At 55.7% G+C, this 21,898-nt stretch overlaps 2 protein-coding genes across 4 annotated transcripts; both read right to left on the bottom strand.

The window, feature by feature from the left end:
* Positions 1–239: 239 nt before the first annotated feature.
* On the bottom strand, positions 240–11,379 carry LOC135404140 (cysteine/serine-rich nuclear protein 2-like). 3 transcript variants are annotated; one of them, XM_064638721.1, is made up of 7 exons: positions 11,237–11,375; positions 8,190–8,440; positions 4,561–4,823; positions 3,242–3,532; positions 1,170–1,674; positions 628–653; positions 240–509 (listed from the first exon to the last, which is right to left on the bottom strand). In XM_064638721.1, the coding sequence occupies exons 2-7, from the start codon at positions 8,413–8,415 to the stop codon at positions 324–326; spliced, it is 1,497 nt and encodes a 498-aa protein (XP_064494791.1). In that variant the 5' UTR covers positions 8,416–8,440; positions 11,237–11,375; the 3' UTR covers positions 240–323. The 3 variants fall into 3 exon arrangements, with proteins under 3 accessions (XP_064494791.1, XP_064494789.1, XP_064494788.1); XM_064638719.1 differs by having other exon boundaries at positions 570–1,674; positions 11,237–11,379; XM_064638718.1 differs by having other exon boundaries at positions 240–1,674; positions 11,237–11,379.
* A 1,681-nt stretch (positions 11,380–13,060) lies between these two features.
* LOC135404247 (uncharacterized) lies at positions 13,061–14,859 on the bottom strand. Its single transcript, XM_064638919.1, has 2 exons — positions 14,710–14,859; positions 13,061–13,828 (listed from the first exon to the last, which is right to left on the bottom strand). The coding sequence occupies exon 2, from the start codon at positions 13,811–13,813 to the stop codon at positions 13,139–13,141; it is 675 nt and encodes a 224-aa protein (XP_064494989.1). The 5' UTR covers positions 13,814–13,828; positions 14,710–14,859; the 3' UTR covers positions 13,061–13,138.
* Positions 14,860–21,898: the final 7,039 nt, after the last annotated feature.

The following is a 21,898-nucleotide window of genomic DNA, read 5'->3' as shown; positions in this document are numbered from 1 at the left end:
TGTCTGGCCCAGGTGGGATGTCCCAGCTCAGGTGAGTCCCAGCTCAGGTGGGATGCAGGATGGGAAGAGTCCAGGGCTCCAGCTCAGGTGTGTCCCAGCTCAGGTGTGTCTGGCCCAGGTGGGATGTCCCAGCTCAGGTGTGTCTGGCCCAGGTGGGATGTCCCAGTTCAGGTGTGTCTGGCCCAGGTGGGATGTCCCAGCTCAGGTGTGTCTGGCCCAGGTGGGATGTCCCAGCTCAGGTGTGTCTGGCCCAGGTGAGCCCAGTGCAGCAGCCCCAGGTAAACGATCAATCCATGGAATAAATAACGAGCGGGAGGAGCCGCTCACACGGGCAGGGGGGGCAGCTCCAGGTGCTCCGGGGGGGTTTGGGGAGCCCCCCCCTCGCTCTCAGCAGTGGGGACAGGTGAGACCCCCAGGTCCTTCCCACGGGGGCTGCAGGTGGGAGCCGGAGGCTCCTCGGGGCCATTCCCACCTGTCCCACCTGCCTGGGGCTCCACTGCCAGGTAGGGCTGAGGGCACACCTGGGGACACACCTGGGGACACACCTGGGGGCTCACCTGGGGACCCACCTGGGGGCACAGCTGGGGGCTCATTTGGGGGTTCACCTGGGGGCTCACCTGGGGACACACCTGGGGGCTCACTTGGGAGCATAACTCGGGGCTCACCTGGGGGCTCACCTGGAGACCTACCTGGGGGCACAACTGGGAGCTCACCTGGGGGCACACCTGACAGCTCACCTGGGAACTCACTTGGGGGTTCACCTGGGGGCTCATTTGGGGGTTCACCTGGGGGCTCACCTGGGGACCCACCTGGGGGCTCACCTGGGAGCTCACCTGGGGGCTCACCTGGAGACTTACCTGGGGGCACAACTGGGAGCTCACCTGGGGACCTACCTGTGGGCTCACCTGTGGGCTCACTTGGGAGCACACCTGGGAGCATAACTCGGGGCACAGCTGGGGGCTCACCTGGGGGCACACCTGGGGACCTACCTGGGGGCTCACTTGGGAGCACAACTGGGGGCTCACCTGGGGGCTCACCTGGGGGCCCACCTGCGGGTTCACCTGGGGGCTCACTTGGGAGCCCACCTGCGGGCTCACCTGGGGGCTCACCTGGGGATCTACCTGGGAGCCCACCTGCGGGCTCACCTGCGGGCTCACCTGCGGGCTCACCTGGCCCCCCCCCCTGCACCGGCTGCTCCGCGGGGAATCCCAGGCCCGGCGCTCCCGGCGGGAACGGGGCGGGGCCGAGGCCGGGGGCGGGGCCCGGGGGGGGTCTCACCTGCCAGGCGGTGCCGTCCAGGTGCTCCCCCAGGACGCAGAGCCCCCCGCCCCCCTCCCCGCGCCCCCCCGCGCCCGCCTCCTCCTCCTCGTCCTTCCTCCTCCTCTCGAGCTCCTCGGCCGTCTGCAGGTGCAGCACCGCCCGCGCGTTCTCCGCCAGGTACTCCTGGAAGTCCTGAGTCTCGGGGGGCTGGGGGGGACCCCAGGGCGGGCCCGGCGCCGCCTCCTCCCCCCCGTCCTCCTCCTCCTCCTCCTCCTCCCGCCGGCTCTGCAGCTGCAGCTTCATCAGCGTGTGCAGGAAGTGGGTCCGCACCCGCAGCGGGTTGAACTCGATCCGCCCCGAGGCGTTTCCGCAGCCGTCCCGGGAACACCCGCACGGGAACGAGGAGCGATCCACCTGGGACAGGGACGGGGATGCACCTGGGACAGGGCTGGGATCCACCTGGGACAGGGCTGGGATAGGGCTGGGATACACCTGGGACAGGGATACACCTGGGAGAGGGACGGGATGCACCTGGGACAGGGCTGGGATCCACCTGGGAAAGGGACAGGGCTGGGATCCACCTGGGACAGGGATCCACCTGGGACAGGGATCCACCTGGGACAGGGATCCACCTCGGAAAGGGACGGGGATGCACCTGGGACAGGGATCCACCTCGGAAAGGGACGGGGATGCACCTGGGACAGGGATCCACCTGGGAACAGGGCTGGGATCCACCTGGGAACAGGGATACACCTGGGACAGGGACAGGGACAGGGCTGGGATCCACCTGGGACAGGGATCCACCTGGGACAGGGCTGGGATCCACCTGGGACAGGGATCCACCTGGGACAGGGATCCACCTGGGAACAGGGACAGGGCTGGGATCCCCCTGGGATCCCAAAGGCTCACACCAACCCCCCCCCCTGGGGATCCCAGAGCCGAAATCCCAGGAGGGACACGAACCCACAAAGGACCCAAAGCTGGGCACAGAGGGGACAAGGACACGGCAGGTGTGCCAACCCCTCCCTGACCCCAAATCCCTGCCCTGGGCCCTTCCCAGCTCCCCTGGCCCTCTGCCCCTCACCTGGCCCTGCACGCCCACCTGGTTCACCTGGCCCTGTTCCCCCTCACCTGGCCCTGCCCTGCCCTGCCCCAGGGGAGCTCACCTGGCATTGGCTGCTCTGTCCCAGGAGTTTCACCTGGCACTGGATGCCCACCTGGCTGCCCTGCTCCTGTGTGCTCACCTGGCCCTGGATGCCCACCTGGCTGCCTTGCCCTGTCCCTGTTTCCCCTCACCTGGCCCTGGATGCCCACCTGGCTGCCCCGCCCCTGTGTGCTCACCTGGCCCCCGTGTGCTCACCTGTCCCTGGCTGCCCACCTGGCTGCCCCCGTGGTCTCACCTGTCCCTGGCTGCCCTGTCCCTGCCCCCGTGGTCTCACCTGTCCTTGAATGCCCACCTGGCTGTCCCCACGTGCTCACCTATCCCTGGATGCCCCACCCTGCCCCTGTATGCTTACCTGTCCCTGAATGCCCACCTGTCTGCCCCACCCGCCCCCATGGTCTCATCTGCACTGGATGCCCACCTGGCTGCCCTGTCCCTGCCCCAGGTGTGCTCACCTGTCCCTGGCTGCCCTGTCCCTGCCCCCATGTGCTCACCTGGCCCTGGATGCCCTGCCCTGCCCTGCCCCTGTGGTCTCACCTGTCCCTGGCTGCCCACCTGACTGCCCCTGTGGTCTCACCTGTCCCTGGCTGCCCCCGTGGTCTCACCTGCTGCCTTGCCCCCGTGGTCTCACCTGTCCCTGGCTGCCCACCTGGCTGCCTTGCCCTGGCTCACCTGGCACTGGATGCCCACTTGGCTGCCTTGCCCTGGCTCACCTGTCCCTGGCTCCCCTGCCCTGCCCCTGTGTGCTCACCTGTCCCTGGCTGCCCACCTGGCAGCCCCCGCGGTCTCACCTGTCCCTGGCAGCCCCCGCGGTCTCACCTGGCACTGGATGCCGGCCTGGCTGCACGCACAGGTGCGCGGCTCGCAGGTGAGCCGGCAGAGGCAGCCGCACTGCTCTCGGGACAGGCGCAGCGCCCGCAGCTCCTGCCGCTCCTCGGCGTCGATCCTGCGCACACCTGAGGCCCGGAGCAGCGCCCGCCGCCGCTTGGTGGGCAGCGGCTGCAGGTAAAAGCAGTCGCCCACCTCCACCTGCCCCGCCTCCAGCTCCGCCTCCGACACCTCGGCCAAGGGGAGTCCGCCGGCCTCGGGCACCGCCCCGGCCTGGCTCACCTGGGGGCACAGCACAGGGGGGCACCTGAGTGGGGGGGTGTCACCTGTGCAGGTGTGTGCCCCCTGTGCAGGTGTGTGTGCCCACCCAGGGGGTCCCCTGTGCAGGTGTGTGTGCCCACCCAGGGGGCACCTAAGCAGGGGTGGGGCACCTGTGCAGGTGTGTGTGCCCTGTGCAGGTGTGTGTGCCCACCCAGGGGGCACCTGAGCAGGTGTGTGTGCCCATCCAGGGGTCACCTGTGCAGGGATGTGTTCCCTGTGCAGGTGTGTGTGCCCACCCAGAGGTCGGTCACCTGTGCAGGTGTGTGTGCCCTGTGCAGGTGTGTGTGCCCACCCAGGGGTCACCTGTTCAGGTGTTTCCCCCCTCCAGGTGTTTGTTCACCCCCAGGTGTTTGTTTCTCCCCCCAAGCGTTTATTCCATCCCCAGCTGTTTATTCCCAGGTGTTTTCCCCCCTAGGTGTTTCCCCCCTCAGGTGCTTATACCCCCCCAGGTGTTTATTCCCCCCCCAGGTGTTTATTCTTCCCCCAGGTGTTCCCCCTAGGTGTTCCTCCCCTACAGGTGTCCCCTCCACGTGTTTATTCCCTCCTCCAGGTGTTTATTCCCTTCTCCAGGTGTTTATTCCTCCCTCCAGGTGTTTATTCCCAGATGTTCCCCTCCCCAGGTGTTCCCCCCCAGGTGTTTATTCCAGGTGTTCTCCCCCTACAGGTGTCCCCTCCAGGTTTTCTCCCCTCTCCAGGTGTTTATTCCCCCCCAGGTGTTCCCCCCAGGTGTCCGCTCCAGGTGTCCCCTCGAGGTGTTTATTCACCCCCAGGTGTCTCCCCCCGCTGTTCCCTCCCTACAGGTGTCCTCCTCCACGTGTCTCCCCCCAGGTGTTCTCCCCCTCCCCAGGTATTTATTCCCTCCCCAGGTGTTTCCCCTCTCCCCAGGTGTTTGTTCCTCCCCAGGTGTTTATTTTCCCCCCAGGTGTCCCTCTCCCAGGTGTTCCTCCCCTCCAGGTGTCCCCCCCAGGTGTCCCCCCCTCCCCTCTCACCTGCCTCCTCCTGCCGCGCATTCTCTCCCTGCGGAGGTGCCGGCGCAGGTGCTGCCGGCGGCTCACCTGGCGCAGGTGCGCGAACTGGCTGAGGCTGTACCTGCGGGCGCGGTGGTGCCGGGGGGCCATGCCCAGGGAGCTGCCCCCGGCGCTGGGCACGCAGGTGAAGCCCTGGCGCCGCGCGAAGTAGAACACGGTGACCTGCGCGAAGCGGACGCGCTTCCCGGCGCGGCGGGGGCGGGACCGGCACAGGATGGACGGGGCTGCGGGAACGGGAACGGGTCAGCACGGGGGGACCGCGGGGGGACCCCAAACTGCGCCTACGGCCACCCCAAATGAACCTGAGGAGACCCCAAACTGCGCCCACGGCCACCCCAAATGAACCTGAGGAGACCCCAAACTGCACCCACAGCCACCCCAATCCACCCCGGGGGGACCACACTGCACCCACAGCCACCCCAGATCCACCCCGAGGAGACCCCAAACTGCACCCACAGCCACCCCAAATCCACCCCGAGGAGACCCCAAACTGCACCCACAGCCACCCCAAATCCACCGCAGGGGGACTCCAAACTGCGCCTACAGCCACCCCAGATCCACCCCGGGGGGACCACGCTGTGCCCACGGGCACCCCAAATCCACCCCGAGGAGACCCCAAACTGCGCCTACAGCCACCCCAAATCCACCCCGAGGAGACCCCAAACTGCACCCACAGCCACCCCAAATCCACCGCAGGGGGACCCCAAACTGCGCCTACAGCCACCCCAAATCCACCCCAGGGGGACTCCAAACTGCCCCTGCAGCCACCCCAAATCCACCCTGAGAGTCACCAGAGCTCTCCCCAAAACTCACCCCAAGATGCAACCAAAATTCACCCCAAATCCACCCCGAGGAGACCCCAAACTGCACCCACAGCCACCCCAAATCCACCCCGGGGGGACCCCAAACTGTGCCCACAGCCACCCCAAATCCACCCCGAGAGTCACCACAACTCTCCCCAAAATTCACTCGAAACTCACCACAAGATGCAACCAAAACTCACCCCAAATCCACCCCAAGATTCACCAAAACTCACCCCAAAGTTACAGAAAATTCTCCCCAAGTGTCACCAGAGCTCTCCTCAAATTCACCCAAAACTCACCCCAAATTCACCCCAAAATTCACCCAAAACTCACCCCAAGATTCAGCAAAATTCACCCCAAGAGTCACCAGAGCTCTTCCCAAATTCACCCAAACTCAACACAGGGTTCAACCAAAATTTGCCCCAAATTCACCCCAAGAGTCACAAAAATTTACCCCAAAGTTACATAAAATTCTCCAACATTCACCTGAGTTTCCCCCAAGATTCACTCAAAGTTCACCCAAAACTCACCACAGGGTTCAACCAAAACTCACCCCAAGATTCACCAAAACTCACCCCAAGATTCACCAAAACTCACCCCAAAGTCACATAAAATTCACCCCAAGAAACTCCAGAGCTCTCCCCAAAACTCACCACAAGATTCACCAAAACTCACCCCAAAGTCACATAAAATTCACCCCAAGAAACTCCAGAGCTCTCCCCAAAACTCACCACAAGATGCAACCAAAATTCACCCCAAATCCACCCCAAGAGTCACCAAAACTTACCCCAAAGTTACATAAAATTCACCCAAAATTCCCCTAAAATTCTCCCAAAATTCCCCCAAATTCCCCAAAATTTTCTCCCCAAGTTCCCCAAAAATTCCAAAAAAATTCCAAAAAAAATTCCTAAGAAATTCCCCAAAAAATCCTAAAAAATTCCCCAAAAATTCCTAAAATATTCCTAAAAAAATTCAAAAAAAATTCCTAAAAAAGTTCCTAAGAAATTCCTTAAAAATTCCTAAGAAATTAAAAAAAAATTCCTAAAAAATTGCAAAAAAATTCCTAAAAAATACCTAAGAAATTCCTAAGAAATTCCTGAAAATTTTCCCAAAAAATCCTGAAAAATTCCTTAAAAATTCCTCAAAAATTCCTAAAGAAATTCCTAAAAAATTTCTAAAAGATTCCTAAGAAGTTCCTAAGAGATTCCTAAGAAATCCCTAAAAAATTCCCAAAAGAAATCCAAAAGAAATCTGCCCCCCCAAAAAATAAAAAGAATAAAAAATTCTTTAAAAATTCTTTAAAAATTCCCAAAAAATTCCTGAAAAATTCCCAAAAAACTCCTAAAAAAATCCCAAAAAAATTCCTAAAAAAATCCCAAAAAACTCCTAAAAAATTCCCGAAAAGATTCTTAAAAAATTTGCCCAAAAAATCCTAAAAAATTCAAAAAAAAAATTCCTAAAAAAATTCCTAAAAAAAATCTAAAAAATTCCCCAAAAATAAAAAAAAAATTCTCCAAAAAATTCCTAAAAAAATTCCTAAAAAATTCCTAAAAATTCCCCCCAAAAATTCCCAAAAAAATTTCTAAAAAAATCCAAAAAAACTCCCAAGAAATTCCTAAAAAAGTTCCCCAAAAGTTCCTAAAAACGTTCCTAAAAAATTCCCTAAAGTTCCCCAAGAAATTCCTCAAAAATTTTCCTCAAAAATTCCCCCCCAAAATCCCCCAAAATTCCTAAATATTCCTCAAGAATTCCCAAAAAATTCCTCAAAAATTCCCCAAAAATTCCTAAAAAAATTCCAAAAAATTCTCCAAAAAAATTGCCCCAAAATTCCTAAAAAATTCCTAAGAAATTCCTAAAAACTACCTAAAAAAATCCCAAAAAGTTCCTAAAAAATTCCCCAAAAATTCCTAAAAAAATTCCCCAAAAATTCCTAAAAAAAATTCCAAATAATTCTCAAAAAAAAATCCCCCCAAAATTGCTAAGAAATTCCTAAATATTCCTCAAAAATTCCAAAAAAATTCCTCAAAAATTCCCCAAAAATTCCTAAAAAAATTCCTAAGGAATTTCTACAAAATTCCTAAAAAATTCTTAAGACATTCCTAAAAAATTCCTAAAAAATTCCCCAAAAAAATTCCCCCAAAAATTTGTAAAAATTCCCAAAAAATTCCCAAGAAGTTCCTAAAAAATTCCCAAAACATTCCCCAAAAATTCCTAAAAAAATTCCAAAAAATTCTCCAAAAAAATCGCCCCAAAATTCCTAAAAAATTCCTAAGAAATTCCTAGAAACTTCCTAAAAAAATCCCAAAAAGTTCCTAAAAAATTCCCAAAAATTTCCTAAAAAAATCTCCAAAAATTCTTCAAAAAATCCAAATAATTCTCAAAAAAAATTCCTAAGAAATTCCTAAAACATTCCTATAAAATTCCAAAAAAATTCCTCAAAAATTCCCCAAAAATTTCTAAAAAAATTCCTAAGGAATTTCTAAAAAATTCCCCCCCAAAAATTCCCCAAAAAATTCCTAAAAAATCCCCAAGAAGTTCCTAAAAAATTCCCCAAAAATTTCCTAAAAAAATTCCAAAAAATTCTCAAAAAAATTTCCCCAAAAATTCCTAAGAAATTCCTATAAAATTCCCAAAAAATTCCTAAAAAATTCCCCAAAAATTCCCCAAAAATTCCCCAAAAATTCCCCAAAAATTCCCCAAAAATTCCCCAAAAAATTCCCAAAAAAATCCCCAAAAATTCCCCAAAAAATTCCCCAAAGATTCCCCCCAGATCCCGTCCCCACTCACGGCGGGCGCTGGCGGAGCCGCCGCTGTCGCAGCTGTCGCCGCTGTCGCTGGCGGTGACCTCGTCGTCCGACGGCGACCCCGCCGATCCCAACGATGATCCCGATGATCCCGACAGGGATCCCGCCGATCCCAACGCCGATCCCGCCGATCCCAACGATGATCCCGCCGGTCCCGGCTCCGCATCGTGCAGCCTGCGCTTGGTGCCGGCGCGCGGGAGCGCGGCCATGGGGGGCCGGGGCGCATGGAGAGCCCTGCGGAGCACCGGGGTGGATTCCCGGGATTTCCAACCCTCCCAGCCCGGGGAGATCCCGCAGAGATCCCAAAGGAGCTCCCGGCCCCACCCCGGTGTCCTGCGGGAGGGATCTCCATGGAAATGACGTTAATTAACGTTATCCGGGAATTTTTGGGAACGCTCCACCCCCTCCCCCCCTCCATCCCGACTTTTCCCTTGGGGGCCGATCCGGGATGGAATTCACCCAAACCCAAAGGAAATCCCCTTTTTTTATGGAAAGGATTCGCTCCTGGAAAAACCTGATCCCCCCTAAAATTCCCTACACTTTGGAAAGGCCCTGGGACGCTCCAAGAATTCCCAGTCCAGGTGGGATCGGGGACGAGCCCCTCGGGGACTTTCCCGCCCACCCCCTTGATCCCCAAATGCTCCAAAAATCCCCAATATCCGACGGGAATATCCGGGATTTTGGGGCAATTTGTGGGTTTCAGGTCGGGCCAAGGGATTTTGGGACTGGATTCCCACGGGGAAGCTCCTTGGATGGATTTGGGATCCCCCCCGGATGCAGCGGGATCGGGGCCGGGAGGCACCGACGGATCCGGACCCAGCCCGGGATCTGCTCCGGGTCCCTCGGGACGGGAATGTCGGGGCCCTGCTCCCAAAAAAGGTGGGATGGGAATTCCCAGCCCTCGGATTCCGGCTGAAATCCGGCTTTTGGGGGAGTTTGTTTGGGAGGGAAGAGCTGAATCCCGGTGGGGAAGGGGGAAAAGCAGGAGGGAAGGAGCTGCTCCCGATGCCAATCCCAGGGGAAGCGGAGGCAGAAACCCCCTCCCCCTCTTCCCGAACCCCCAAATCCTCCAGATATCCCCCAAAACCACATTTCCATCCCCTCCAGAGCCCCCCATCCCCTACAGACCCCAGTGCCCCCTATAGTCCCCCATAGCCCCTATAGCCCCCCATCCCCCATAGCCCCCAGTGCCCCCTAACCCCATAGCCCCCCATCCCCTACAGCCCCCCATCCCCTACAGCCCCCCAGTGCCCCCTATAGCCCCCTATCTGTAAGATCCTCCCATCTCCCCCACACCCTATAGCTCCCCATCCCCTACAGCCCCCCATCCCCTACAGGCCCCATATCCTCTATAGCCCCCCCATACCCTACAGCCTCCAGTGCCCTCTATAGCCCCCCATATCCCCTATAGCCCCCCATCACCCATAGTCCCCCATACCCTACAGCCCCCCATGCCCTACAGCCCTATATACCCAGTGTCCCCCCACACTGATCCCCTATATACCCAGTGTGGGGTCCCCCCACACTGATCCCCTATATACCCAGTGTGGGGTCCCATCCACACTGATCCCCTATATACCCAGTGTGGGGTCCCATACTGATCCCCTATATACCCAGTGTGGGGTCCCATACTGATCCCCTATATACCCAGTGTGGGGTCCCATACTGATCCCCTATATACCCAGTGTCCCCCCCACACTGATCCCCTATATACCCAGTGTGGGGTCCCATCCATACTGATCCCCTATATACCCAGTGTGGGGTCCCCCCATACTGATCCCCTATATACCCAGTGTGGGGTCCCCCCACACTGATCCCCTATATACCCAGTGTGGGGTCCCCCCACACTGATCCCCTATATACCCAGTGTCCCCCCACACTGATCCCCTATATACCCAGTGTGGGGTCCCCCCCACACTGATCCCCTATATACCCAGTGTGGGGTCCCATCCATACTGATCCCCTATATACCCAGGTGTGGGGTCCCCCCATACTGATCCCCTATATACCCAGTGTGGGGTCCCCCCACACTGATCCCCTATATACCCAGTGTCCCCCCACACTGATCCCCTATATACCCAGTGTCCCCCCACACTGATCCCCTATATACCCAGTGTGGGGTCCCATCCATACTGATCCCCTATATACCCAGTGTGGGGTCCCACACTGATCCCCTATATACCCAGTGTCCCCCCACACTGATCCCCTATATACCCAGTGTGGGGTCCCACACTGATCCCTTATATACCCAGTGTCCCCCCCCATACTGATCCCCTATATACCCAGTGTGGGGTCCCCCCACACTGATCCCCTATATACCCAGTGTGGGGTCCCATCCACACTGATCCCCTATATACCCAGTGTGGGGTCCCACACTGATCCCCTATATACCCAGTGTGGGGTCCCCCCCATACTGATCCCCTATATACCCAGTGTCCCCCCCATATTGATCCCCTATATACCCAGTGTCCCCCATATACCCCCCCAAAGCCCCCCAGTGTCCCCTGTAGCCCCCCACCTCTCACAGCTGCCCCCCCAGCTATAGGATCCTCTCTTCCCCACATCCCCCTATAGTCCCCCATCCCCTACAGCCCCCAATGCCCTCTATAGCCCCTCCATCCCCTATAGCCCCCCCATCCCCTATAGCCCCCCATCCCCTATAGCCCCATCCCCTACAGCTCCCCTATCCCCCATAGCCCCCCATCCCCTACAGACCCCCCCATTCCCCCCATAGCCTCCCATCCCCTACAGCCCCCCAGTGCCCCCTATAGCCCCCCATATCCCCCATAGCCCCTATAGCCCCTATAGCCCCCCATATCCCCTATAGCCCCACAGGACCCTATAGAGACCCCCATCCCTTACAGCCACCCCCCAGCTATGAGATCACCCCACAGAGCCCCCCCATATCCCCTATAGAGACCCCCCAGCTCTGAGATCACCCCACAGAGCCCCCCCAGCCCCCTCCCAAGAGGCGGCGGCCCCGCGGCCTGTGTCCCCCCCCGCTCCCCGTGCGGTGCCCCCCGCACTCACCGGTGCCCGGGGGGGGTCTGGGGGGTCTCTCCGGGGGTGTTTTTGGGGGGTCCCGGCCCGGGGGGGTTCGGGGGGTTTCGGGGCCGCTCCCGCCCCGCGCGCGTTCCCACAACAATGGGGCCGCGGCCGCTGCGCCCGCGCCTTTATAGCGCGCCGGCGTCACGTGACCCCTTCCGCGCGCCGCCGCCGCCACCGCCGCCCCGCCCCGGGGCACGACGGGAAAGCGAGTCCTGCGGGGGGCAGAGGCGGTGCGTGCGCGGGGCATGATGGAGATGTAGTCCGGAAGTGAGACTGTACGGGGGGCTATGGGGGACCTAATGGGGGACCGATGGGGGACCTATAGGGGATCTAGAGAGGATCTAGAGGGGATCTAGAGGGGATCAGGGAATGCTTTGGGCGGGAAGGGACTTTAAAGCCCATCCCGTCCCACCCCTGCCACGGGCAGGGACAACCTCCCACCATCCCAGGGGGATCCAACCTGGACACTCCCAGGGATCCAGGGGCACCCACAGCTCCTCTGGAAATCCATCCCAGGGCCTCCCCACCCTCCCAGCCAGGAATTCCTTCCCAGTATCCCGTCTCTCCCTGCCCTCTGGCACTGGGAAGCCATTCCCTGTGTCTGTCCCTCCATCCCTTGTCCCCAGTCCCTCTCCAGCTCTCCTGGAGCCCCTTGGGCACTGGAAGGGGCTCTGAGCTCTCCCTGGATCCTGTGTCTCTGCCCCCCAGGTGTGTCCCTGCCCCCAGGTGTGTCCCTGCCCCCCAGGTGTGTCACTGCCCTCCAGGTGTGTCACTGCCCCTCCCAGATGTGTCCCTGCCCCCCAGGTGTGTCCCTGCCCCCCAGGTGTGTCCCTGTCCCCCCAGGTGTGTCTCTGCCCCCCAGGTGTGTCCCTGTCCCCCCCAGGTGTGTCTCTGCACCCCAGGTGTGTCAGTGTCCCCAGGTGTCTCACTGCCCCCCCAGACAGGTGTCACTGCCCCCCAGGTGTTTCCCTTCCCCTCCCAGGTGTGTCCTTGTGTCACTGTCCCCCAGGTGTGTCCCTGCCCCCCTAGATGTGTTCTTGCCCCCCCAGGTGTGTCACTGCCCCCCAGATGTGTCCCTGCCCCCCCAGATATGTCCCTGCCCCCCCAGATGTGTCCCTGCCCCCCAGGTGTGTCCCTGCCCCCAGCCAGGTGTCACCTGCCGAGGGTCCCCCGGTCCCTCTCTCTGGCCATCGATGACCCCAACATTCACGGAATAACCCCCCATTTGATGTCCCTGTGTCCCAAATTCATCAGACATTACCCCAGAACTCCACCCTTAAGGAATAAAATCCCATTTAAAGGTCCCCATTCGGCCCCAACCCCCTTAAATCCCCCAAAAATCCCCCAAATCCTATAAAATTTTATTGGGAACGACCCCAGAACTCCACACTCCTAGGAATAAAAGCCCATTTTTAACGGTCCCCTAAAACCCCTCCAAGTCCTCCCCCAAAACACCCAAAATATACCCCCAAAATCTCCTAAAAATCCCCTAAAACCCCTCCAAATCCCCCTACAAAATACCCCAAAATCGCCTAAACCCCCCCAAAATCCCGCTACAAAATCCCCCAAAATACCCCAAAACTACCCCCAAAATCCCCTCAAAATCCTCTAAAACCCCTCCAAATCCACCTTCAAAATCCCCCAAAATACCCAAAAAATACCCCCAAATCCCCCCAATTTCCCTTCAAAATCCCTCAAAATCCCCCCAAAAATATCCCCAAAATTGCCTAAACCCCCTCAAATCCCCCAAAATCCCCCCAAATCCTATGAAATGTCACTGGGAACGCCCGCAGAACTCCAGACTCCTGGAATAAAAGCCCATTTTAATGGTCCCCGTCGGGTGCCAGCGGGACCCCAAAGCCCGGGGTTGTTCCCGGGGGTCCCTCAGGGCCCCTCGAGGTTGTGGAGCAGGAGGAGGATCCCGGGATCCAGCGGGACGGGCTCCAGCCGGGAGCGGAGCCGCGCCGCCGTGGCCTCGTGTCGCTCCCGCCGCCGCCACTCCCGGAGCATCTGGAAATTCCAGAGGACGGGATCGCCGGGGTTCTCCTGCTCGATCTGCTCCAGGCGGCTCTGCTCCAGCCCCAGGCACAGGATTCCCACCTGCCGCCACTCCCGGCCCAACTTCTGGGCGATCTGCATCAAATCCCTCTCCGTCAGCAGCCCCTTCCCGCCGGGAGTCGGGATCGCGCCGGGGGAGGATCCCGGAGAACGAGCGGCATCCCCGGCGGGAATTCCCGGCGGGATTTGCCGTCCCGGGGGCGGCGGGTTCCCGGCGGGGCTCGGGGTCGCTGCGGGGGCTCCGCCGTCGGGAATTCCCGGCTCCAGGGGCAGCTGGAACCGCCGGATGAGGTCGGGGCGGCCGAGCTGGCCGAGGGTCCCGGCGAGCAGCGCCCGGGAGCGGCCCGGGAAGCGCTGCAGGAGGAGCCGGCACAGCTCCGGGCGCGACGCCGCCAGCAGGAGCCCCCCCGGGATCTGCCCCTCCAGCAGCACCTTCAGGGCCTGGAACTGCTCCTCCGGGAGCTCCTGGACCGCGGCCAGGACGGTCTGGCGCTCGTCCATGGGGGCACCGGAATCCTGGGAAAAGGGAGATCCCGAGGGGGTGAAATCCTGGGAAAGGGAGATCCCGAGGGGGTGAAATCCTGGGAAAAGGGAGATCCCGAGGGGGTGAAATCCTGGGGAAAGGGAGATCCCGAGGGGGTGAAATCCTGGGAAAGGGAGATCCCGAGGGGGTGAAATCCTGGGGAAAGGGAGATCCCGAGGGGGTGAAATCCTGGGGAAAGGGAGATCCCGAGGGGGTGAAATCCCGGGAAAGGGAGATCCCGAGGGGGTGAAATCCTGGGAAAAGGGAGATCCCGAGGGGGTGAAATCCTGGAGGGAAAGGGGGAGATCCCGAGGGGGTGAAATCCTGGGAAAGGGGAGATCCCGCGGGGGTGAAATCCTGGGAAAAGGGAGATCCCGAGGGGGTGAAATCCTGGGAAAAGGGAGATCCCGAGGGGGTGAAATCCTGGGAAAAGGGAGATCCCGAGGGGGTGAAATCCTGGGAAAAGGGAGATCCCGAGGGGGTGAAATCCTGGGGGGAAAGGGGGGGGAGATCCCGCGGGGGTGAAATCCTGTGGAAAAGCAGGGGTCGATCCCGGGGCGCAAAGACTGGGGGGACAGGGCTCGATCGCGGGACACAAAATCCTGGGAAGAGCGGTCAATCCTGGGCCGTGAAATCCCAGGGAAAGGGGTCACCCCCCCCCGAGCCCCCCCGTCCCCCCGGGGCTCCCCCGTGTCCCCGGGCCCCGCCCGCCCTTTGTTCCGGGTCCCGCCGATCTCGTGGCCCCGCTGACCCCCCGCCCGAACCCCCCCGATCCCCCCTCCCCAGCTCGGACCCCCCGGTTTTACCCCCCTGTTTCACCCCACGGACCCTCCCAAATCCCCCCCGAGCCCCCCCGAGCCCCCCCGGATCTCACCGCGCTCGGTCCCGCTCGGGGGGGCGTGGCCTGAGCAGGGCGGGGGCGTGGCCTCAGCTCCCGCCACGGCGTTGCCGCGGCAACAGGGGCGTGGCCATCGGAGGGTGGGCGTGGCCACCCCCTGTCCAAGCTCGTTACCCAATGAACAGAGGCGATGGGCAAAGGGGCGGGGGCTCGGGCGAAGGGGCGGGGCCTCATAGCCCGCCAATGCGTTGCCGCGGCAACGGGGGGCGTGGTCATGTGACAAAGGGGCGTGGCCACTTCTCTCTCCAAGGTCGTTACCCAATGAATAGAGGCGACGGGGAAAGGGGCGGGGCTCTGGCCAAAGGGGCGGGGCCTCAGCAGTTACGCGCAAGAGGGCGGGGTCAGGGCGCGGTAGGGGCGTGGCCTGGAGTAAACAAGACACAGGGCGGGGCCCGGAGAGGGGGCGTGGCTTTGGGCGATTTTTATTGATTATTACGGATGTATTATTTCTGATTTGCTTGCACGTTAATGTTTGTTTCATTTATTTATTGTTTCCGTTTGTTCAGATGATTTATCAGAGGGAGGGGGAGGAAAACAGAGCAACGGGAACCACGGGCACTCAAACTGCAGCTGGAGCAGGGGAATAATTCACGTTATTATATATCGTTATGTATAAATGTGTATGTTATATACTACATATCATATATGTTATTATATGTTATTATATGTAAATGTATTTGTTACATGTTCTGTATTATATATTACATGTTATATATATTATTATTATATTATTATATATAAATGTATTTGTTACATATTCTATATTCTATATTATATATTGTATATATTATTATATATTATTTTTTATAAATGTATTTGTTGCATATTCTGTATTATATATTACATGTTATATATATTATTATATATTATTATATATAAATGTATTTGTTACATATTCTATATTATATATTGCATATTATATACATTATTATATATTATTTTATATAAATGTATACGTTACATATTTAATAGTATATATTACATGTTATATATATTATTATAAATTTTTATATATAAATGTATTTGTTACATATTCTATATTCTATATTACATATTATATATATAATTATATATTATTATATGTAAATGCATTTGTTACATATTCTATATTCTATATTACATATTACGTATATTGTTATATATTATTATATATAAATGTATTTGTCACATATTCTATATTATATATTACATGTTATATATATTATTATATATTATTATATATAAATGCATTTTTTACATATTCTATATTCAATATTGCATATTGTATATATTATTATATATTATTGTATATAAATGTATTTGTTACATATTCTATATTCTATATTACATATTATATATGTTATTATATATTGTTATATATAAATGTATTTGTTACATATTCTGCATTATATATTACATGTTATATATATTTTTTATATATATTATTATATATAAATGTACTTGTTACATATTATATATTATATATTATATATACCATGCTATATATATTATTATATGTTATTATATATAAATGTATTTGTTACATATTCTGTATTATTATATAAATTACATACTATATATATTCATATATTTTTATAGATCTCACACATGTATTTATATATCAAATACATATGTACTATATACATTTGCAGCAGTCACACCTACAGAGAAGAACTCCAGGCCCAGAGCAGTTCCCCTCAGAGCAGGAGGAGGAGGCAGAGCCCGAGCTGATCTCACACAAGTATTTATATATAAAATATATATGTATTATATACACTGGCAGCAGCCACACCTATAGAGAAGAGATCCAAGCTCAGAGCAGGAGGAGGAGGCAGAGCCCGAGCTGATCTTACACAAGTATTTATATATAAAATATGTATGTATTACATACTTTGGCAGCAGTCACACCTATAGAGAAGAGATCCAGGCCCAGAGCAGTTCCCCTCGGAGCAGGAGGAGGAGGCAGAGCCAGAGCTGATCTCACACATGTATTTATATATCAAATACATATGTACTATATACCTTGGCAGCAGTCACAGCTGTAGAGAAGAGATCCAGGCCCAGAGCAGTTCCCCTCGGAGCCAGAGCTGACCCCCCCGAGCCCATCCCGGGTGAGCTGGGAGAGGAGCAGGGACATCCCAGCCCCAGCCCAGAGCTGACCCCCCCGAGCCCATCCCAGGTGAGCAGGGACATCCCAGCCCCAGCCCAGAGCTGCCCCCCGAGCCCATCCCAGGTGAGCTGGGAGAGGAGCAGGGACATCCCAGCCCAGAGCTGACCCCCGAGCCCATCCCAGGTGAGCAGGGACATCCCAGCCCCAGCCCAGAGCTGACCCCGAGCCCATCCCGGGTGGGCTGGGAGAGGAGCAGGGACATCCCAGCCCCAGCCCAGAGCTGACCCCGAGCCCATCCCAGGTGAGCTGGGAGAGGAGCAGGGACATCCCAGCCCAGAGCTGACCCCGAGCCCATCCCAGGTGAGCTGGGAGAGGAGCAGGGACATCCCAGCCCCAGCCCAGTGACCCTGCTGACGGGGGCTCCGGGGTGAGACAGGCCAGGCCCAACGGAGTTCACCGAGAAATTTGGGCCCCCAGCATCCCAAACCATCTGTGCTCGTTGTGTTCCACTGACTGGAGCAAAGCTTCGGAGTGTGATAAACCGAGAAAATGATTCGGGCTAATTAAGAGAAAACAGTGTGAGGTCAATATGACCTGGAGAGAAAAGAAAAACGAGTCGTAAAACTTAATTGGGCCCCTGTAAAGGGATAAAACAAGTTACCTCCCTTTTACCTTGTGTGGGATTTATAGTGAGAGAATTTTGTTTAGTTAGCTGGATAATAGCACCTTTCTTAAAATGTATAACTTGGTATAGATAACAAGCAAACATCTGCAGAAAGTCTGATTTGACAATGTGTAATGTTTATACTCATGTACCTAACGATGTGTAATGTTCATGCTTATGTATAATGAATATTCATGTAGTAGGTGGAAATAAATGTAGGACAAATGTCTTCTTTGGGTGTGACAGGAGTGGGGAGTTGTTGGGCCCCTTCCCTGATCACCCAGCGCTGAGTTTGCTTTTATCACATAATAAAATTCTGATTGGAAATTGCCCGACTGGGTTTCTGTTTCTCACAAGAGAATAGAACAGGAACATGTCCTGGGCCCAGAGGGGATAAATCAGAGAGGCAGCAGGATCAGGGAGACGTTGGAAGAGGAGGAACAGGCCGGGAGCCAGGGCTTTTCCCAAGCTTCAGTGAGCGGGTCAAGAACAATGGGAGAGAAGGAAGGTCAAGCTGAGGAAGATGAGTTGAAGCCCCCAGAGCCATGGAGGAAGAGTGGAAGTCCCCTCAGGACTGAGGGCCAAGAGAAGCACCGCCCCAAGCCCCGCCTGAGCTCCACCTATACTCCACCTGTTATTAATATGCAGAGATAGATGTTGGAATCACTGGAATATGCATTTAATCACAGCTGAAGATTGGATAAAAATGCTGATTTTGGGTGAAGCCTTGGAGCAAGTTTGTCCAGCGTGAGCTGGCTTGCTCCCAACGTTGAATGAACAAATACCTTGCTGCTTAAAGATAAAAAAGTCTCTGAGCAGTTCCTCGGACCGATTTTTCGGATTCAGGGGCCGGGATGTCCCAGCCCAGGACATGGAACTGGGTGGGAGTGCAGCAATCCTGGGATGGAGCCGTGGGCAGGGCACTGGGAAGGGGACAGGAACCCTCAGCCCCCGGAGGTGACCTCTGTCAAGGTGCCTTTGCCAGGAGGAGCTTTTGGGGCACCCAGAAAAGTGGGACACGGGGAGGAAGGTGTCCAGGAGCTGAAGAGCGAGCTGTGCTGGAGGGAATCCCGAGGGAATCGGGTTAGGAACAGTCCCAGCAGGTCCGGGGGAGGCCCAGGCACAAACTCCCTGTGGTGGGAGCTCCTGCAGAGCTCAGCGGTGCCACGGGAGGGAGGAGAACAAGGAGGGGATGATTTGGGTCCCAAACCCCGGGAAGACCCTCCAGGGACTCCAGACACTGAAAGGAGTGTCCTGTGTTCCACCAGCACAGACCAGTCCCTCTGCTGCCGGGGGAGAGGGGACACCCCGGGGGTTACCTGTGCTGTCACCCGCGTGGCCACAGAGAGGGCAGGAGGGAGAGGGATGGAAAACCCCCCTGGGACCGGTCCAGAGGCCGTGGGCATCCTTGGCACGGGTTCCCCTCAGGAGAGGGGGTTTCAGAGACCCCAAAGGGCATCCCTGGGCTCCTGGGAGGAGCAGAGGGAGGGAACGGGGCAGTTGAACACCTCGGCTGGTCCCTGCGAGGACTCCTCTGCTGCGGGGTGAGGAGCAGCAGGTCCCAACCACCACCACGGCAGAGGGGACAGGCACAGGGAGCTTTGGAGAGAGGGGAGGAGATAACCCAGACCCTCCTGCCACAAAACAAAGGGAGGCCAAACAACCTGCCCAGGAAATTCAGCTGTTAGGAGTAAAATGGCGAGGGGGACACGGTCAGATCCCGGTGGATGTGAGCAACCAAACAGCAGCTCTGGGAAAGGAGGAAGCACCGGCTTTCCCGGGTTTTTGGGGGATGCACGTTCCAGATGACAGTCAGATTGCCAGCCCTCCCTTTCCTGGCGTGGGAGAAGAGTGATTTCAAGCGGGGCCCTGGAGAACAACAAGCTTTTGAACAGATGAAACAGGAGGTGGCAGCCCCCGGGTCAGTCACGAGTGGATCCCTCTGGTCACACTGGGATAGGAATCCCCAATCCCCCAGGGAGCTTGGAAGTCGTCACAAACTGGCCTGGAGGTGATGCCTTAAAATCCATATCCCATAAAACTGTGGTGTAACTCGCCGGCACCTGTGGTTTGCTGAGCACCTCTGTCTCAGATTCCTCAAATCCTGTTTAACGTTTCTTGTCGAGAATTTCCATGGACCAAGGTTTTAGCGAGGGGAAAACGGCCCTGCCTGTGGGATGTGCTCGGGGTGAGACACGATGGGGCCACCCCACCCCAGACAACCCGTCACAGCCACCCCGAGGCCTCAGAGCCCTCCCAGGGAGGGCAAGGGTTGGGAGGAAGGGGTGGTGGTTTTGGGACCACTGATCAAACCTGGGAGGTTCTGGGGACGGTGGGACGATGGGAGGGATGGTTTAGGGGCCGGGTGTAACCAACGAGGTGGTGCCCAAATGTTAGATGATATATCATCCAAATGAGATGATACAATAAAACCTCAAAGGCCTCTGCACTGCGTGTGCAAGGTGCTTTGGTGCCCCAAAGGCGCCAGAGTTAAAGAGCTGCTTTAAAGAGCTGGAAATCTGGGACACCTTGGACATGGGAATCTGGGACACCTTGGACATGGAAATCTGGGACACCTTGGACATGGAAATCTGAGACACCTCGGACGGGGAAATCCAGGACACCTTGGACATGGAAAGCTGGGACATCTCGGACATGGAAAGCTGGGACACCTTAGAAATGAAAATCCAGGACACCTTGGACATGGAAATCTGGGACACCTTGGAAATGGAAATCCGGGACACCTTGGACATGGAAATCCGGGACACCTTGGAAATGGAAATCCGGGACACCTTGGACATGGAAATCCGGGACACCTTGGACATGGAAATCTGGGACACCTCAGACATGGAAATCTGGGACATCTTGGACATGGAAATCCTGGACACTTCTGAAATGGAAATCTGGGACATCTTGGACATGGAAATCCGGGACACCTTGGACATGGAAATCTGAGACACTTTGGACATGGAAAGCTGGGACACCTCTGAAATGGAAATCTGGGACACCTTGGACATGGAAATCTGGGACACCTCGGACATGGAAATCCGGGACACCTTGGACATGGAAATCCGGGACACCTCGGAAATGGGAAGCTGGGACACCTCGGACATGGAAATCTGGGACACCTTGGACATGGAAATCTGGGACACCTCAGAAATGGGAAGCTGGGACACCTTGGACATGGAAATCCTGGACACTTCTGAAATGGAAATCTGGGACACCTTGGACATGGAAATCTGGGACATCTCGGAAATGGAAATCTGGGACATCTTGGACATGGAAATCCGGGACAGCTTGGACAGGGAAATCCGGGACACCTTGGACATGGAAATCCGGGACACCTTGGACATGGAAATCTGGGACACCTCGGACATGGAAATCCGGGACACCTTGGACATGGAAATCCGGGACACCTTGGACATGGGAAGCTGGGACACCTCTGAAATGGAAATCCGGGACATCTCAGACATGGAAATCCGGGACCCCTCGGATATGGAAATCCGGGACACCTTGGACATGGAAATCCAGGACCCCTCGGACATGGAAGCTGCCCCACGGGGTCCCAGGTGGGCAGGGGCAGAAGCCGCCGAGGGACAAGGGGGGTCAGACAGAGCTGAAGGTCGTCCTGTTGACTTCAGGTGTCCCTGAGTGACGGAAACGGCTCCGCTGTCCCTGCCCCGGGGGGTGGGAAATGCTCAGGGGGTGGTTGGATCCATGGAAAAAGAACAGTGGGAAGTGCAGAGGGAAACCCACCCGGGGTGGTTTTGGTGCTCTGGGGCAAGAAATCGCTGCCCGGGGAGAGAGGCTGGGTGTAAAATCCATCGTGGAGATGCACAGGGAGCCCAGAGCTGGGATCCTGAAGGACACCCCAACAACAGACAGGTGTGAGTGTCTCAGGTGGGTCTGGACTGGCACCACAAGGGGGAATCATTTCGGGATCAGTGGACCCAGGACACCCCAGGTCAGCAGGGAAGGGGTGTGACACCCAGATGGGCTGGGGATGGAGGGGTGGATTTGCCCTGGACACCATCTCCCAGGTTCTCCATTGTTGTAGACGATGGGATAAAAACACTTTTAGACCACAGAATTGATCAATAACTTATCCAACTTTATTGCTGCGTGCTCTGTGCTTATAAAGGTTACAAATTAGCTTCATACATATTACAAAAGCTAAGCTCATCATTGGCTCCTAATTACCTAAGTTATATTTGCGCAAATGCTGTTTCTTTAACCTTCTTATGGTTACTTGTTTGCTATTTGCTCTGCTTTCCCATCCGCTATACACTATTCTTCTGTCACGTACCCAGTTTCTCAAACACAGTGACCTTCTGATAGTTTTCTCTTGCCGTGGGACCAGAGCTATAGCATCTCTCTCATGTCCCCTTTCTATTAACCATGTTTCAGCAATA

Source organism: Pseudopipra pipra, chromosome 30 (genome assembly GCF_036250125.1).
Source record: "Pseudopipra pipra isolate bDixPip1 chromosome 30, bDixPip1.hap1, whole genome shotgun sequence".
Classification (NCBI taxonomy): Eukaryota; Metazoa; Chordata; class Aves; order Passeriformes; family Pipridae; genus Pseudopipra; species Pseudopipra pipra.
Note: the sequence above shows the minus strand (reverse complement) of the source record. Positions and strands in the feature narration are given on the sequence as shown.

Bases quoted from the DNA above. Each gene is read 5' to 3' on its own strand.
- LOC135404140 (XM_064638718.1), bottom strand. From the start codon at position 8,415: ATGGCCGCGCTCCCGCGCGCCGGCACCAAGCGCAGGCTGCACGATGCG. The intron at 4,824-8,189 runs GTGAGTGGGGAC...CCGTTCCCGCAG, and splicing joins CGGCTCCGCCAGCGCCCGCC to CCCCGTCCATCCTGTGCCGG. The intron at 1,675-3,241 runs GTGAGACCGCGG...TCCCTGTCCCAG, and splicing joins AGGCCGGCATCCAGTGCCAG to GTGGATCGCTCCTCGTTCCC.
- LOC135404247 (XM_064638919.1), bottom strand. From the start codon at position 13,813: ATGGACGAGCGCCAGACCGTCCTGGCCGCGGTCCAGGAGCTCCCGGAG.